This window comes from Medicago truncatula, chromosome 4 (genome assembly GCF_003473485.1).
Source record: "Medicago truncatula cultivar Jemalong A17 chromosome 4, MtrunA17r5.0-ANR, whole genome shotgun sequence".
In the NCBI taxonomy this organism is placed as follows: Eukaryota; Viridiplantae; Streptophyta; class Magnoliopsida; order Fabales; family Fabaceae; genus Medicago; species Medicago truncatula.
This window is the reverse complement of record NC_053045.1, coordinates 64,015,485-64,032,709: the sequence shown is the minus strand read 5'-3', so window position 1 is coordinate 64,032,709 and position 17,225 is coordinate 64,015,485. Positions and strand designations below refer to the sequence as shown.

At 31.9% G+C, this 17,225-nt stretch overlaps 1 protein-coding gene and 1 long non-coding RNA gene across 6 annotated transcripts; both read left to right on the top strand.

Moving 5' to 3' along the window:
* Positions 1-1,748: 1,748 nt before the first annotated feature.
* On the top strand, positions 1,749-5,834 carry LOC112421263 (uncharacterized). 4 transcript variants are annotated; one of them, XR_005645890.1, is made up of 5 exons: positions 1,750-2,468; positions 2,587-2,607; positions 2,969-4,373; positions 4,481-4,598; positions 5,563-5,834. It is a non-coding gene; the product is annotated as an uncharacterized lncRNA (long non-coding RNA). The 4 variants fall into 4 exon arrangements; XR_003011481.2 differs by having other exon boundaries at positions 1,749-2,468; positions 2,587-4,373; XR_005645889.1 differs by having other exon boundaries at positions 1,751-2,607.
* Positions 5,835-10,324: 4,490 nt separating this feature from the next.
* On the top strand, positions 10,325-15,153 carry LOC25494311 (uncharacterized). 2 transcript variants are annotated; one of them, XM_013603189.3, is made up of 5 exons: positions 10,325-10,483; positions 14,102-14,274; positions 14,393-14,484; positions 14,556-14,681; positions 14,772-15,153. In XM_013603189.3, the coding sequence occupies exons 2-5, from the start codon at positions 14,121-14,123 to the stop codon at positions 14,874-14,876; spliced, it is 477 nt and encodes a 158-aa protein (XP_013458643.1). In that variant the 5' UTR covers positions 10,325-10,483; positions 14,102-14,120; the 3' UTR covers positions 14,877-15,153. The 2 variants fall into 2 exon arrangements, with proteins under 2 accessions (XP_013458643.1, XP_039689394.1); XM_039833460.1 differs by having other exon boundaries at positions 10,328-10,483; positions 14,111-14,274.
* The last annotated feature ends 2,072 nt before the right edge of the window (positions 15,154-17,225 follow it).

Sequence of the window (17,225 nt, the reverse complement as noted above, 5' to 3'; positions counted from 1 at the left end):
CCATGATGGACCAATCATTCCACCAATTCTTATCATAGTCTATCCACACCAAATCTAACTCATAAACTTCATCTCTCTCATAGCAATCTCTCTTTCTCTCTCATTGCAAGCTCTCTCTCTCAAACTGGGTGAGCTTATTAAAAATGTCAAAAAAGCTTAATACTAATAATCAAAGAGGTTGAAATTATGAACCATAAAGAACCTCAATTCACAAACAAACCCAAAGAAACCAAAACTAGTTTCCTGTCGTGTTCTAATTTTCTGTTGTAATTGGCTATGCTTCAAATCCAAGCTACCTATCACTTCTATTATTTCATCATGTCATAGAAATGCCATTGGCAAGGCTGAAGCAAGTTTGGTCTATTTTTTTACATGAGGAAATTCAAAACTTTAAAACCATTACCAAGCAAGTATATGAGTTTGCTATAATTTCATTATTATTTTGTGGGTACAGAATGAGTGAGTTTGTTACTTTAATATGATTTTTATCTAGCCTAGTTCATAATTTGATTGATTAATGTAAAACTTCTAAAATCTTAGCAAAAAAATTCATGAAGGCATCTGTATGAAAGATAAAGCGGAGAGAGAATATAAATGAGGGTGATGGAATTATTTTTTTGACGGAAAAAATAAATAAATGAGGGTGACAGAGTTGATAGGTTTAATTTGGTGTTCATGGATTATAATAAGATTTAGTGAGTTGATGTGATCTAAGCATGGAAAAAATTGGTCCATCATGGACCAATATTTTGATGGTTCATATTATACATAACCTTCAGATAATTCATGGAAGAAAAAAAAATGAATCTTCATCTAGGATTACTTTTTGTGTATTATTTGTGAGGATGGGAGTTGATGCATTTGATATGGAACAGAAATCATTTTGCACAATCTAGCGTAAACTATGGAACATAAATCATTTGATATGTGTAAACTAACGTGAGTTAATTCACACGGAATATAACACATGCATGAGTTAACTTATGCGGCGTGACTTAAGTCACATATGTGTAAAATTAAGTCACGTATATTTTACACATGAGTTAGTTAACTAGCACATATCACAGGAGTATTTTTGGTCAGTTTAGTTGTATGAAAACGAAATTTTTTAGGAGAAGAGCAGAATTCACATTTAAGAGGTCAGTTGTTTATGCCCACTTTTAAAAGAAATACCATGCCCAAATTAATTTACTTCCACTCCAAAAAAGGTACACATTTAAAAAAATATTAGTAAATTTTGTCAAGAAAATATATAAATAAGAAAATACTAATGAGTATCCTCATAACATTCTTTAAAGATTTTAAATAATAAATTTTTACAGAAAGTTGTGTTTCAGTGAATCAGAAATTGAAAAGTTAATCTTTTCTAAAGAATCATTTTTTATTTGAAAAACCTTAAAGAACATTCTTAAAACACTCGTTAACAAGACCCATAAATTTTCTAAAAAAAAGAAAACAAGACCCATAAATAAAATATCCACATTAATTTTCTTAATTGCCAATGCATAATGTATATTCTTTTTGGGATTTAAAAGATATGCGTCGTTGGTTTAATACAATTTTACACTAACATTCAATCAATATTTTTCTCTAAAATTAAAATCCAATCAAAATTTACTATTTTACTGCATCACTTCATTTTTGTATGGGTACATAAAAACTAGTAGTAAGATGACATGAATTTTCCTAAACAGGTCAAAATGAAATTAAATTAATAAACCAACAAGCCTTTTTCTTACCATAAAGTGTGTCAAAAAAAAAACTTTAAAGCTCGATACAGAATCTATAATCTTAACATTGCGAGCTTCACTGTTCCAGAGAGAACTTTACTGTAGGAGGGGTTGTTTGCGCTAGATCCAACTCCTTGATGGCCCGTTCTTCTTTGGGGATTTATGTCAGTTTCTGTGTTATAATTCAAAAGCTGCTTCAAGAAGACTTCTTTGTATGACTTTTTCGCGCGTTCCCGACGTTCATACGGATTGTGCAGAGATTTTAGTTGGATTTGTCAGATAATGGGGCCGGTACTTGAAGAATTTTCCAGTTGTCCTTCAATTCGGGTCCATAATTTCTTTGTGGTGGGGTTATATTTGCCTTTCATTTTGTATGGGTTTTGTCTTCTTTTGTTGATTGCAGTTTTGTTTTGTTGTTGGTGGGCATGTCTCTCGCCGGATATTTAAGAGGGGTTTGTGTATCTTTCGAATCCATTCCTGGGTTCACTGATAAATTGTGTTATTCTGATTTTCTGATTCGACGGTAATTCCATGGAGGTGGGGTTTAGGTTTGAATTATTTCTTTTGATTTTGTCAATTGGTGTCTGATTGCGGTTTTGTCGTGATAGTGTTCTGTGTGGCGCTGATGATGTATATAATGGTTGTTTGCATTCAGTTTTCCTTCACAATCAAATTTGTTTCAGAATTTTTGTTTGGCAGTGAGACTTTGTATTGCACTCATGGAAAATTAAGGATAGGGTGAGTTTAACGTCAACTTCTCCATCTTCTTCCTATTTTTTTATTGCTGTTTTTTTGTTTATTCTAATTTTTGTGTTCTTGCTGGTTTGTTTCTTGCTGTTCTTTTATTCGATGGAAGCATTGACCACATCAATTCTCGGTAAATTTCTATCTTCCCTATTTTTCTTTTTTCTAATTAGCTTTTATGCATAATATTATCATTCTTTACAGATTTCAGGAGGTAAAATTATTTGTTCCTTTTGCAAGTTTACATGTCAAACTGTTAAAATTTTGTGAGTTGTTATCCCAATATCAATCTTAGTTGTTAAACTACTTGATTTTGAGGGGTGAGTACTTTAGTAGGGTTAGAATCAATAGTAGGGATAAAATGCATTGAAGGTGTTTGATAAATGTCCATGAGAAAAATATTTGCTTTTGTTTGTTATACTATTCTCTCGTGAAAAGATGATATTATTAACATATACTATTTTCTCATTAATTTCATCAAGTTTACATTGTAGAGACACCAAATGTCTATATAATAGAGCCACTTTGCAGTGCTTGAAGGTGAGTTTTTTTACTCTTCTACATATCTTAAAGACATTAACAGTTTTCAAACTAACTTGTGATGAAGGCATGTTTCATTTTAAAGAGCTCGACAAGTAAAGGTTAGATCAATATTTCTTATGCACTAATTTTGACAGATCATGTGTTCCCTGCACATATTCAAGGAGTCTATTTGAGGCATCAATGGCTATGCGTATGATTTTAGCATTGTATATAAATCAATATCAATACTCTTAACAAGCTGCGGAAAAAATACACTCTTTAGATTTGCAAGCCTTTTATATTAGAATTATGTGATTGCTACAAACCTTTAAGAACTTAGACTTACGGCATATCCTTTATTTTCTTTACTTTTTCTAATGTATTATTGTAATTACTTAGGGTGGTGAGGTTGGTAGATTTACCCACTATAAGATGAAAGGAAATTTAATGTTGGTTTCTTTTCTAATATGTATTATCGTTAGTTCCATTTTTCATGAAAGGAACTAATGTGTCGATTTCTTTTTTGTTAACTTAACATTTGGAAGGGTTAGGTTATGGGGTTATTGGATGTATAACTTAACTTTGATTTGGATGATTGATATGTATGTGGGATTGGTTTGGTATTTGGTGTGTGGTTTTTCATCTATTAAGAAACTTTTAGTTCATGCAAAGTGTATTGCTATTGTTTTATTATTATCTACTTTAGACAAGATCACGTTAGAGAGTAGTACTACCAAGCATATAGATCCTGAAATGGTGTGGAACTGTATGTGGGCTATGGTAGTCTGGCTCAAAACTGTTACACACAATAAGAATTAAGCTGCAAGACTCAAACTTATATGTTGTCATTTAGTGGCAGGGAACATTTCATCATCTATATTCAATTCAGGTGCCTAGAAACCATAGTGCTAGGTGACAGGTTTCATCAACATTGATATATTTTCTTGGTTCCAATTTCAAATATTCATACTCCTCTTACATCTTTTATTTCACTCTTTTTTTTAACAATTACTCAATGCATCATTAGACAAAGGTAAAGGAGTTATATGTATGATTGTGATTCTCTTGAGATACCCATTAGAACCAAGATACTTGCCTTAATGCATGTTATTCACTATATCCTTCCATATATTCTATCTTCATGTCACATGCATCTTGATTTTTTCTCCCTAACTTTTGGAAATTTCACATTGCTCTGATTGGTTCCTTTTTACATATATATGTGTGTTGTCAACTTTGATCATGGAACCAATGACTATATGCTTTTATTATTGCTGTTCGATTTATTTGTGCAGGGTTGTGTGATAGATGTAGAATGCATACAATGAAGTGGTGATAGATGTCAGAATTTGGCCATAAAAATTGCATTTTAATCAGGTGATATATGGTTATGACTCATGTGACAAGAGTGTTCTGCTAATTCTTTGTACCTCAATGTTACAATATCTTAGTCTCGGTAGTTATCTGAGGTTACTTTCATGTAGTGATAGGAAATTATGACCGGATTGTGTATATACCACAATACTTCAAATAAATTCACAACATGCCACCTTCACTGTCATAAATGTTGGATTCGGCTGCTTGCTAATAGGGGTTTATAAGGTATGTATGCCTTGGAGTTAAATGCTAATTCTGATTATAAACTGCTGCCACGGTGAAATTAATTTAAATTGTTATAGTTAATATTAGGCCATTAATTTTTATTTCAAAATAAGAGATTCCATGTGAGTAGGTGAGGGGAATAGCAGTGTTCAAAGTGGTCCAACTGCTTAACCATAGACAGATGAACCAAAGTCACATCTCTCCTTCATCATTGATTCAGTATTCCTATACATGTTTCTGCCCAATCACACCCAATTTCTTCAATAATATATCAATATAAGATGGGACATGTCTATACCGTATAAAGTCTTGTGATGATCCATATATATTTCAAGCTCTTACCTTAGGAATATGATACTATTGCACTTATTAAATGTACAAATACACACTACCCTTTGTGTGCATTTTACTCTTCTTAGAAATATGCCTTCTTCCAATAGAAAAGAGATATCGGGGATTAGAATTTTGAAGTTTGTCGTGTTACATGCTCATAGCTATAGTATTTACTTTTACAAATGATTCATGTTAACACAAACAACCTATAGTCACCATTTTTCTATTAAGAATGAATGTTTCAAGAATGAATCACATTATTTATTTTTTGTTGACAAATATGCTAATTCTTGGCTTTTATTTTTATTTTTTTGTTATCAAAATCCATGGAATATTTGATTTCAAACAATGTACACATTTCAGTACATAATCTAGAACTATCTAAGTGCAAAAAAGAACACTTTTTTGAACCATCAAGGGCTGTCATTACTTTAAGTTTAAGCTAAGATCATAATTACCTAAATGTCTCAAATACTTACTGCTAAGCATACCTTTGCTATTACTTTATTCTTTTCTATCACTTTCATTTCATATTACATAGGTTTCTAATTTTGTTGATTTTAGAGTTTTTGTTTCACTTTTCCTTTATGTGAGTAATTTGGTTTGTTGGTTTTGTGTTTTTATTAAGTAGCCAATGCACATGATTTGCGCAGTACAAGATTGCATTGCATATGATAATAGTTATGAGATGAAAGTGCAATATGATGGGATGTGGGATGATGAAAGCAAGATAGAAGATGAGCTCCATATTTTGACTGTATTACATTTGCTATTAATTAGTTGTATTACTTTTCAAATTGACTTCTATGTACCCTAACAGTTAGTGAATGGTGTCTTTTTTTCTTCAATGTTCGGAAGTTTAGAGCATGTTTATTCTATCTTCTTTGATTGCTTCATCTTCAATGATGTGTGTCAGTTGTAAAAAGTAATAGAGTTTTTTTTTTTTTTTTTCTTCTAAGAATCTAAGATGAAGTATACATTATTATTAACATTAAACAACGGGTGGAAGTGGTTCCATTGAGCTAAACCTTAAATCTTGGCATGTTTCATTTTCTCTTTCAACTTCTCAATAGAGAAGTTCTATGGTTTATGCTTTGATTTTTTTTTTATTTTAATAAAATCAGTTATAACATTATTTTATTTTTAAAAAATCTTTTTTGAAGGAACACTAATGATAAAATAAAATACTTTTTTTTTTTGAAAGAGATAAAATAAAATACTTATAATTGCCTTGTTTTGACTCTTGAAATTGCGTTTTAATCTTTGTTATCATTAAATTCCTTTGTTTTGAAATAAATTTTTAAATAATCTTTGGGTATTTATTTACATATTTATGTTATTATGCATTAACATAATTTATTATATGTATAATGTTGTCGTTTGTTGATTTTAGACACTGACTATTGCGCGTATATGATCTGATATGTAATATTTGTTAAGATGTAAACAAAGATAAATTAGCCCGTGCGTATCCACACGGGTCCGCATACTAGTGAAATAAACAAAGTAAAATTAATTAGCACCTAACAATCAAAAGGGCTCTGTCACCAACCATAATAGCCCTAATGTTAAGTTAACAACGTTTGTCTTTAGCCACCAAAGAAAAACATACTTAACTTTATCTAGAAACTAAGACATAGATTATGGCTCATTTTTGTTAACCTAAAAAGGAGCTTTTAACTTTTAGCTTATAGCTTATAAGTTTGTTTGATAAAAGCTCTGTTTGGTAACACTTTTTTACCATGAGCTTATAGCTTATTTCACGAGCTTATAAGCTATTTTTTAGAAGCTATTCCAAGTAGCGTTTGAGCTTATAGCTTATAGCTTCTCACTTTTTCTTCCAATTTTACCCTTATTATTTCATTTAAATTGTATTTTTATCCATTATAATTTTTATAATAAGTTACGTAATAAAGACTACTATCCCTTTATTCCAATTTTTGTATTTATATCAGTTGACTTCGTTTTTTTTTAAAATATATACCTTCGTTTTTTTTTACGAAACAAAATATTATTATTCTATTAGTGTTATTTTTTTTTTTTTTAGGTAAGTGTTATTTTCTTTATTCTCTGTTATTAGTATTGCTCTATTATTAGTGCTACCTTTTTTTTGTTTTTGAGGTAAATGTTATTTTTTTTATAAAGTGGAAACAATTAAATGATAATAAATATAAGATAAAATTTTAGTGAATAAAATTTAATTTAATTTATAATACATAAGATATATTAAATTAATAAATTTAAAGTATTTTTTAAAGAAAAATTAGTTTACAAAATTACAAATACTTAAATTAATGATATAATTTTTTACTATGAATTAAGAATACCATTTATGTCATTTAACATTTATCAGCTAGTTGAACCGCTATTTTTACCAAACACTTCAGTTAGCTTATCAGCTAAAAGCTATCAGCTATAAGCTATAAGCTATCAGCTAGCTTATCAGCTAAAAGTTATCAGTTAGCTTATCAGCTATCCGTTATTTTTACCAAATAGAGCCATTTTATAAATAATTTTTTGTCATTTCTTTCATTTTAAATGACTCAAACATAAACTAAATTAGAAGGAAAAAAAACACATAAGTTATTTCTTGATTTATTAGAGACCTAGAAGACATTAAAGGAGCCTAAAAAGAACGGTTACCAATCTGACACACGATATGAAATTAGGTGGGTCAGACCTCCATGAATTGCATATATCAAGATGAATTTGGTTTATTTAGATAAGTGAGAAAACTAATATCGACGGTGTAATCAACTACGAGTGGAAATTGTCTTGCATAGGTCCATTTTGTTTTATATTTTAATAATTTCAACCTTTAATAAATTTCAAAGTACAAAAAATTAAGATTGAAAATGATATTATTAAAGTGGATTTAAATGTTGACAGCGACCCAGTATTGAATTAAGTACCATCTGGCCATGCCATGTTTAAGAGGTCAATTGTTTAGGCCCACTTTAAAAAGAAGTACTATCCCAAATTAATTTACTTCCACTCCAACAAATGTCCACATTTAAAAAAAAAAATTAATAAATTTTGTCAAAAAAATATATAAATATTAGGAAAAATGCTAACGGATGTCTTAAGAATATTCTTTAAGGACTTTAAATAATAAATTTTTATGAAAAATCGTGATTTAATGTCGAAAATTGAAGTGTTAAACTTTTTTAAAGATTTTTTTTATTTGAGAAATCTTAAATTTTTTTATTTAGAACACTCGTTAGCAAGACCAATAAATAAAACATCCAAATTAAATTTACTTAATTGTCAATGCGTAATGTATATTCTTTTCGAAATTTAAAGGATATGCATTGTTGGAGCTTTGAGTAAGAAAGTGCGGACGGGGTTGCGTATGATTTGGGAGGTAGTGATTTTGGTTATTTGGAAAGCAAGAAATGCCAGTGTTTTTAACAATGTGAATGATAGGTGGGATGAGCTTATGGAGGAGGTGAAAGTGATGTCTTGGCAGTGGTTGCTCAGAAGATCAATTATGTCGGCTTGTATGTTTTACGAGTGGAGTTGGTGCCTTCGGGAATGCCTTTCGTGTTGAGCTATTGCGGTGTCTGCAGGGTACTGTTTCTGCTGTGTGTTTTTGTTGACAGAGCTATTTTGCTGCTGTCATAACAGTGTAGCAGCTGCTGCAACTTTTTTCAGGAAGTTCTGGATCAGGTTTTTGGCCGTTTTTAAGGCTGGACAGATTGGGCCGACCCATCCAAAACATGTCGGCCCGCAAGCAAAAAAAGGGCAACGGGGGGGGGGGGGGGGGGGCGAACCGGGTTCGGCGGGTTGACTGGTTCGGTTAAGGGTGGGCTAATCCGGTCGGTTACGGGTTTTGAAATTATCACTGTCGGTAACCGTAAAACCGACCCGCACGTAGTAGTCTTTAGCCTGGTTGAAAGCCAATAAGGTTGTTTTTAGGTTTGGTTCAGATATGTGGTGTTCAAGTCCCTTACAATGCTTGAGCATCACGTAATGGTTTGTTTTGGTTGTTTGTATGACTCTATATTTGTAGAGTAGTTCTTTTGGCACACAGTTGCTTTTAATGATTAATATAATTCCATTTTTGATTGTTAAAAAAAAAAAAAAAAGCACTGAACAAATTGATTGTTATTACTAAATATTAAAACGTATATGCAGCAACTATTAATCCATTATACATAAAAAAAAAACAAGGGACAAATATTTGCCATTGATAAAAAAAAAAAAAAAATACTAGACAATTTCTTCTCAATGATAAATATTAAAAAAAACATGGGATAAATATTTGTAGCTTATACGTAAAAGAGTACAAGACAAGTATTTATGACAATTGTTTTATGAAGTTTTTATGACTGATAAATATATAAATAAAAAACAAGATAAATATTTGTCAATAATACACATAAGGCTTGATTGTCGTTTTGAAATTGGTAAATCTTTTTCATAATAAATATAAAAAAACAATAGATAAATCTTTGCCATTATTGATACATAAAAAAATTATGGGTCAAATATTTGTTGCTGATAGATATAAAAAACATTGCAAACAAATTATTCATTGATAAATATTTGAAATTGCTAAATTTAAAATTTTTAAAAAAGAGACAAATATTTGTGATTGATACATAAAGAAAATAGGCAAACATATTTCTTTGATAAATATAAAAAATAAAAAAAATATATGTTCATTAATATATAAAAACATGATACATGTACCTATCACTAATAAACATAAGCCACATATTTATCCTTGCGACATTAAAAATACAAACAAATATGAAAAAACACGGGACAAATAACTTCGTTAATAAATAAGAAAAAAAAAACAAAATATAATTTATTTTTAGAGATTAAAAACACGGGTTAACAGATATATACACAAACAAATCTCTTCTAATTTCATTCAAATTAAAACCATAATACAATCCAGAAGTCCTAGCTCAACTGGCAAAAATGCCAAAATTGTTAGGTTGGATGCCATGACCCGATACCTCCACTTATGTGTGTGAGTTTATAATGGCTTTACCGTTTCGTCTATCTACAAAAAAAAAACCATAATACAATCAGATTCAATAAAACACTACTTATGGCCCGTTTGGAAATAATTAAATTTTTATAAGATCTTACTAATCAAAATTATGTATTTTTTTTCCATAAATTATTTTGAAAAACTTATAAATAATACATATCCCCGTGAGCTTAGCTCAGTTGGTAGAGATATTGCATATTATATGCAGGGGCCGGTGTTCGAACCCCGAACATCCCACTTCTTCACAATTAGATTGTGTGAGCTCTAGCCACTAGGCTACTTGACAACAACAAAAAAAACATTAATACTTATTTATTTACATAAATTCTAAAATAAACCAATTCCAAGGGACCCTCGATTTGTAACCTTGAAACTTATACTCGCTGCTGCCAGCTGGCGAAGTTAGTTACAGCTCAATGCATTGTATATAAACCAAATCACTCCTCAAAATATTTTCAAATTTCAACCTTCTTCATCTCTCTCTTTCAGAATTTGGATTCAAGTTTCATTCAACCGATCACTCTTCTAGAATTTGGTGTTGCGAGTAAGTTATATTCTTGTTTTTGTTATATCTATTTGATCTTGATGTTGATAATCTTTTTCTGATTTTTCCTACCGTTGTTGATAGATGCTGTTCCTTTCGAATCTCTTTCTATGATTTCAATCCTGATTTTGTGTTCCATCTATTGCTGTTTCAGGCTCTTTCTTTAGTTCATAATCTTTTTATTTTAATTTTTTCTCTCTCTTAAATTCTATTATTATTTATTGTTGTTGTTGATAATGATGAATCTCTGGTTTGTTTTGATTTTTTTTCTTCATATGTTCATGAATCTCGAGCACTTCTGATTTTGATAAATCTTACTGTTGATTACTCTTCATTTTGATGATTTTTTGTTTCCCTCACGAATCACGATGATGTTGATCAATGTTCTTATGTTTTTTTTTTCACTCACGATGATGTTGATGAATGTTTTTGAATCTCACGCATTTCATTTTTTTTGTACTGATGTTGATTCTTTCACTTATGATTCTGATTTTTTGTTTCTTCTCTATTAGTCTCTTAATGATATACTCCATCCGTCCCAAATTGTATATGGCTTTGGAAAAAAATTAATGTTTTTTGTCCCAAATTATATGTCGCTTTATAATACCAATGCAAAATTAATGTTCGGACGGAGGGAGTAGTTAGTAGGACACTAGATTAGTTACTATATAACTAACATGGTTGACTCATTTGTAGTTATCTTTTACATTCTTGTATCATTTCAACTATCATCAATACAATAGTACAATAGTTTTTCCAAGCTTTTCTCTCTCTCTATATCCATGGATGCCATGTTTCCTAACATCGTATCAGAGCAAGATTGGTATCCACCTCGAATGATATTTTCCGCTGCATTTTCTAGAGAAAATCCAATTTTCTCATCTTTAATTTCCAGAAGATGCGTGTCTCGATTTCTTGATTTTTGTTCTAGGATTCACAATTCGATTCCAATTCCTTGATTTGGATTCGAATCTTTGTTTCTGGTTCAGTCTATGATTTTTGTTCTCTTGATTGGAATTGTCATTTTCTAGTTCTGGTCTCAATTCTAATTCCATGTTCGAATCCTTTATAGATCAAAATTTTCAGTTTCTGAATCTTTCGATTCCTTGTTGCATCCTTTTGTTCTCTCGATAGAGATTATGTTCCCAAATTGGTTCGATTTTGTTCTCACATTTTCCCCCAATTTCTAGGGTTTCATTGTTCTCTAATCCATTCCGTTTCACGTTTCTTTGCTATTTTCTGTGTCTGTGAATTCGTCTTTCATCTGATACTACAATTCGGTATATGATTCTTGTGGTTTGCTTGTCAGAACTTGTTGCGATGGTTGATTCAGAGTTCGTTGCTTCTGGTTTGATTTGGTTTCTGATTCTGGTTTTTACGGCTGTGATTGTTGTTGTTGGTTATGATGAAAGCACCTCTAGAAGCATCATTTCTCATCCCTTTTGCTTCAATCAACTATGGATTTATGTTCAGTTGTAGATGGTGAACCTTCTGAGCAGGTTGTTATTTCTTCTTCTTTGACAGGTTTGAGAAACTCTTAAGAACATTTGGTATTTCTGCTGAATATTGCCACTGTTACTGAAATAGAAGAAGTATAATGGTCTTGTGATGCTGTTTACTGATCATTGAATTCAAAGAGTTGGAAATAAGAATTTCGATCATTGAAGTTTTTGGTTTTGAACCACTTATTTGCATTACTAGTGCATTTGGCATTGTCGCTTATTGTACTTTTGAAGCACCGTTCAAATGAGGATTGGTACAGAAGAATTGAATTGACATTTGGAACACCAATTGATCTTGTTAGATTTCATAGGTTGGTTCATTGATTTCTGTTGCCATAGGATATTATGATGTGGTGCGCTGGTTCATTGTTCTTATTGGTTTGAACCTATTCAGAGGCTATGGTTTGAAGACTTATACAATTGTTCTTATACTTGTGTACAATTTTTATTGTGTTGCTTTCTTGCTATTTGGAGTATACTATTGGTATCACTATGCATTTGAAGTATTAGTGAAATATGCCATGTTATTCCTACTTCAAATAAAGAAGAACTACATTGAGTATTGTTGGGGTTCTGCACATGATAGCAGAAATTGCTGAACACTTTTGGCTGGCTTTGGTTGGAATTCTACTTTGGTTAGAAATTGCTGAACACTGTTGGTCTTGGAACAATTCATAAGCAACACATTTGCACTTGGCAGAACAACACTTATTAGTTTGGGATTTCTTTGATGTCCTCTGTACACCAATATTTGGTGCTATGTTTTTTGTTGCATATGGTTTTGTTGATGCTGCCTGAAGTATATGGGTTGAAGACTTGCAGCCAGACTATTCCATGTTGTAGTGTTGGAGGCTTAGTTCTATTTGCAGATCATTGAATTTCTATATCAGGGTGTTGCAATAGTTTCCGTCCATAGCTCACTTCGTCTTTCTTGTTAGCCTATGATAGCTTTGATTCTTGTCTTGTGCTTCTGTTCATGATGGTTAAGACATGTTGATATGCTTCCATCATGAATGGTTAAGCGTTGTTGAGCTTCTGTCTATGATGGTTAAGCACGATGCTTCTGTCATAGATGGTTAAGCATTTTTGTTAGCTTCTGCCCTATGGTGGTTAAGCACTCTTCATTTTTTCTTTCTAGCTTCTGCTCTATGGTGGTTAAGCACTCTTCATATTCTCTCTCACTTTTGTCCTATGGTGGTTAAGCATTATGCCCTTTGTTGGCTTTATTGTTTTTAGCTTCTGTTAAGTGGTTAAGCCTTGAGTTATGGCTTCTGCTCAATGGTTAAGCGTTTTGCTTTATGGCTTTGATTAGTTACTGCTTGAGTTCAGATATTGTTTGGATTTGGCTTGGTGAAGCATTGCTTACACATCTACTTTGTTGGAAGGACTTAGGTAGCACAAGGTTCTACAATTGTTGTTGGCCTTTCTAGTTTACAAGTGGTTTATTGGATTTACATATCATTGGCACTGCCCTATTTTGGAATAGTTGTTGATACTATCCTGCTGAATGTTTGTGTTTTCGCATATGGATGTTGCGGAGACGCTGTAGGAAGCTTGCGAGGACCCAAAAGTTGGTCAACGACTTCGAGGAGCTATGCACCTCAACTTGTCATATACTTCTGCACTTTATTTCTTCTGTTTGCTGTTAGCTTTGTAATTCAAACTCAAGCTAAGAGTTATCTTACCTTGAGTTTGAGGGAGGCTATTAAGAATAATGATATAGTTAGTTAGGACACTAGTTCAGTTACTATATAAGTCACATGGTTGACTCATTTGTACCTATCTTTTCCATTCTTGTATCATTTCAACTATCATCAATACAATAGTTTTCCCAAGCTTTTCTCTCTATATCCATGGATGCCATGTTTCCTAACATTCATAACCTATTGTTTTTTCTTGATTTTTCATTAATAATCCTACTGATGCTGTTCATCTATGTATTGTTATATTGAGTTCATACATCTCTTTCTGTGATTTCAGTCTTAATTTAGGTCATAATCTGATGATAATTTTCACTCGTAATCTATTGTTTTTTAGTTCATGATTTTAATTTTTCAGATTTTTCAATAGTGAATCCTATTGATGCTGTACGTACATTATGATTTTGATTGTTCAGATTTACTAGGACTATCATTATGGAGCCAAGTTCTGATAACACGAATAGGCCTGTGAAGACTACTTCTGATAACACGAGTAGGACTGTGATGGCAAGTGCTGATAGCACGAGTGGGTCTGTGAAAGCTAGTTCTGATGCTGAAGACATAGTAACTGGAGGAAAGAATAATGAAGGTACTCTAACATCACTGCTATATGATGCTTTGTTGTTTGTGGTCTGCTAATTAATATGGTACTACACTAATAATATAAATAATAATATATGCTAATCACTTACATGTTATTAACAAAGCCGCGAATGAAATGAAATGTGACTGGGCAAAGATATTGACATCCGAAAAGTACTCTGGGGTGTTCGCAGGCAGAACAGCTGATGAGTTGAGGGTAAAGTATTCTCTAAAACTAAATAGCCTAATCTTTGTATTGTATATTAATTGTCTTCAAATTGCATACAGGATAAATACAAAAACATGGAAAAGGATAAATATGAACAGATGCTAAAAGATACAAAAAAGAAACAACAGATGGAAGGAAGCTCGAGAGATTGCATGATGTTGCTCGATAATGGAAAAAACAATATGGTAATGTTAATGATACCATCATCTATATTTAGTATTATGTTTTTGAATAAATTTGAATTAAATGGTTAGTTTTTTTCTTTTTACTTCCAGCTGGAAGCTGTGCTTGTTCGGAATGAGTTGCTGAGAAAGACTTTAGATACAATGGACATTGCGGTTAATATCATGCAAGCAGAGGAAGAAGAAAAGGAAGAATAGATATATTTTTTTGGTAACATTTGCTTGCAACTGTGTTTAAATCGACTCGTTGAACATACCTGTAGCTACTATATAATATTGGTGCGACAAATGAGTGTAAGCAAACATTGCATCATCTGTTTTTTTTTTCTTTCTTTTTTGTGGAAAAGAGCCTAAATCACTAGTTACCTTTCAAATTGGCTGGAAAAAAAATGATAGCGAGTCATTTCCTATGTCCTACTTACATAACTGGTACCTACCTTCTTTATGTGAAACACTTTGCAACCTTGAATTGAAATTTTGTTTTCTTCATTAAATTCTTCGTACAGGGAACCTATGATTGAATAGTTTTCCTTAGGAATTCGCTTGACCAAACGTAATTAAACTCTTTTTTGAATATTTTTTTCTCTTTCTCCTTTTAACCATTCATTTTTGCTTTTGCAGCAATTAGGAATTAGGAACCAAAGTAAGAAAAACTTGTGCACTAGAATCTGTGATGCAATTTATTCATTGAAAGCATTATGAGTTCATATTTATGCTGAAATTGAAGCAATGTAGATAGGCATGGTAGGAGAGTCCATCCGGGCATCCGTCCGAACCAAACTCGATTTGTTGGTTTTTTCTACTTTGATTGGATTTAGGTATGGTTCAAGTTTTATCCGATTTTAAAACAAGGGTATGAGACGGTTAATGAGGTAATAGGTACGTACTCCGAACCCATACTTAAACTTGTCCCAAATATAGAAAATCACTTCATTACCTCTTTTATATGAATAGAAACTCAAATCCTAAATCATTTCACTCTCAAAGTTAGAGTCAATCTATCAGACGACACCCACTCTTCTCTTCTCAATCCACATCTCACACCCGACAATCTCTATCTTTTCTATCACTATAGTCATTAATCGCTATCATATCTTCTCAATCAGTCTCACTCATATATTTAAAACGCAAGTTGTCCTCGGTCTCGCCAACATCTTCACTTTCTCCGTCACCATCATCTTTAGGTGTACTGGTGTTTGTTTCAATGATTACATTTTCAATCCTGGGAATAGCATTCCCTAGAACATTATTCCTAGGAATCTTAATCCTATCAATATGTTTGGTAATTAAGTTAGTTTTCCAGGAATATTTTGAAATATATTTAATTTATAATTTAAAACAAAAAAATAAAAGAGTTAAAAAAAGTGTGATAGTGGGAAGTTATGGGTGGTTACCTCTTATTCCTATAAGAATAAAAAATTCTCATACTTTAACATGGGAATAAAGTGTGGAAAAGTCGTGTAAATTTTATTCCTATAAATAAAATGTACTTGGGAATAATTTATGAAAACTTGAAACAGACATGGGAACCAAAGATTCCCAATATCACATTCCGGAAAATAAATTTGCAATACATGAAACACCCTTAGTTCCTTCAACTCCGTTTACCAATCAATATCTATTATCTAGCATAGGTAATTTGGGTTATCTTTTTAATTTTGCGGACCAAAAATATTTAATTTTTTCCTATTTTTTAAATATGTGGACCAAAATCATGAAATTAGAAATTAAGAGGGGAGTGGTTATGGTGCATAAGGATTTCCTTATGCACCGTGCATAATTGCATAATTACACCCCAATCCATTTTGTCATACACCCTCCAAACCAAACGAAAGCCCATTTGGTTTCACAACTATTTTCATTTCTCTCCAAAACAAAAGCCCATTTCTCATTGAGTAAGGTTTTTCATTGAATCAGTCGGAAACCGAAACCAAACGCTCACAACCTCGCCGGAAACCGTCGCTGTGTTTGTCTTCATCACCGGCGCTGTCTTCATCACTGAAAACGATCTCAAGGTGCTGAAGTAAATCATTGAATCAGTGAGGACTCCTGAACCAGTTTCGTCACCTTCGCCGGCGGTAGTTAAACGAACGGTTTCTGCTCGGTGAATGCATGCTAACTTCATTTTTCACTGTCGTTGTCTTCATCGCCATCACCGTCACCGAAATCATCATCACCGTCACCAAACGAAACAAACAACAAAATGTTGAAAACAAAACAGGTTCAAACTTATCATATATGATTTCTTGCCCATTTTCACTGTCGCTGTCTTACATTGAACATTGTTCTCAAATAGTTTTGAAATTATCTCAAATTGACAGTTTAATTTCAAATTGAAATGGTTTCAGAGTGTTTGTGCCAAGGGAGTGAATCGACAAATGAAAATTAGTCCCTAGTGAACTGAAATTGATGTGAGAACAATGTTCAATGTAACATGTTTAACATGCAACATCATAGCCTCTAACATAAATAGTTTTAAAATTGTATATGTTAGTTGGAAATGGTTTCAGTGTGTTGATTTGAAACATTAGCTGAATTGAAATTGAT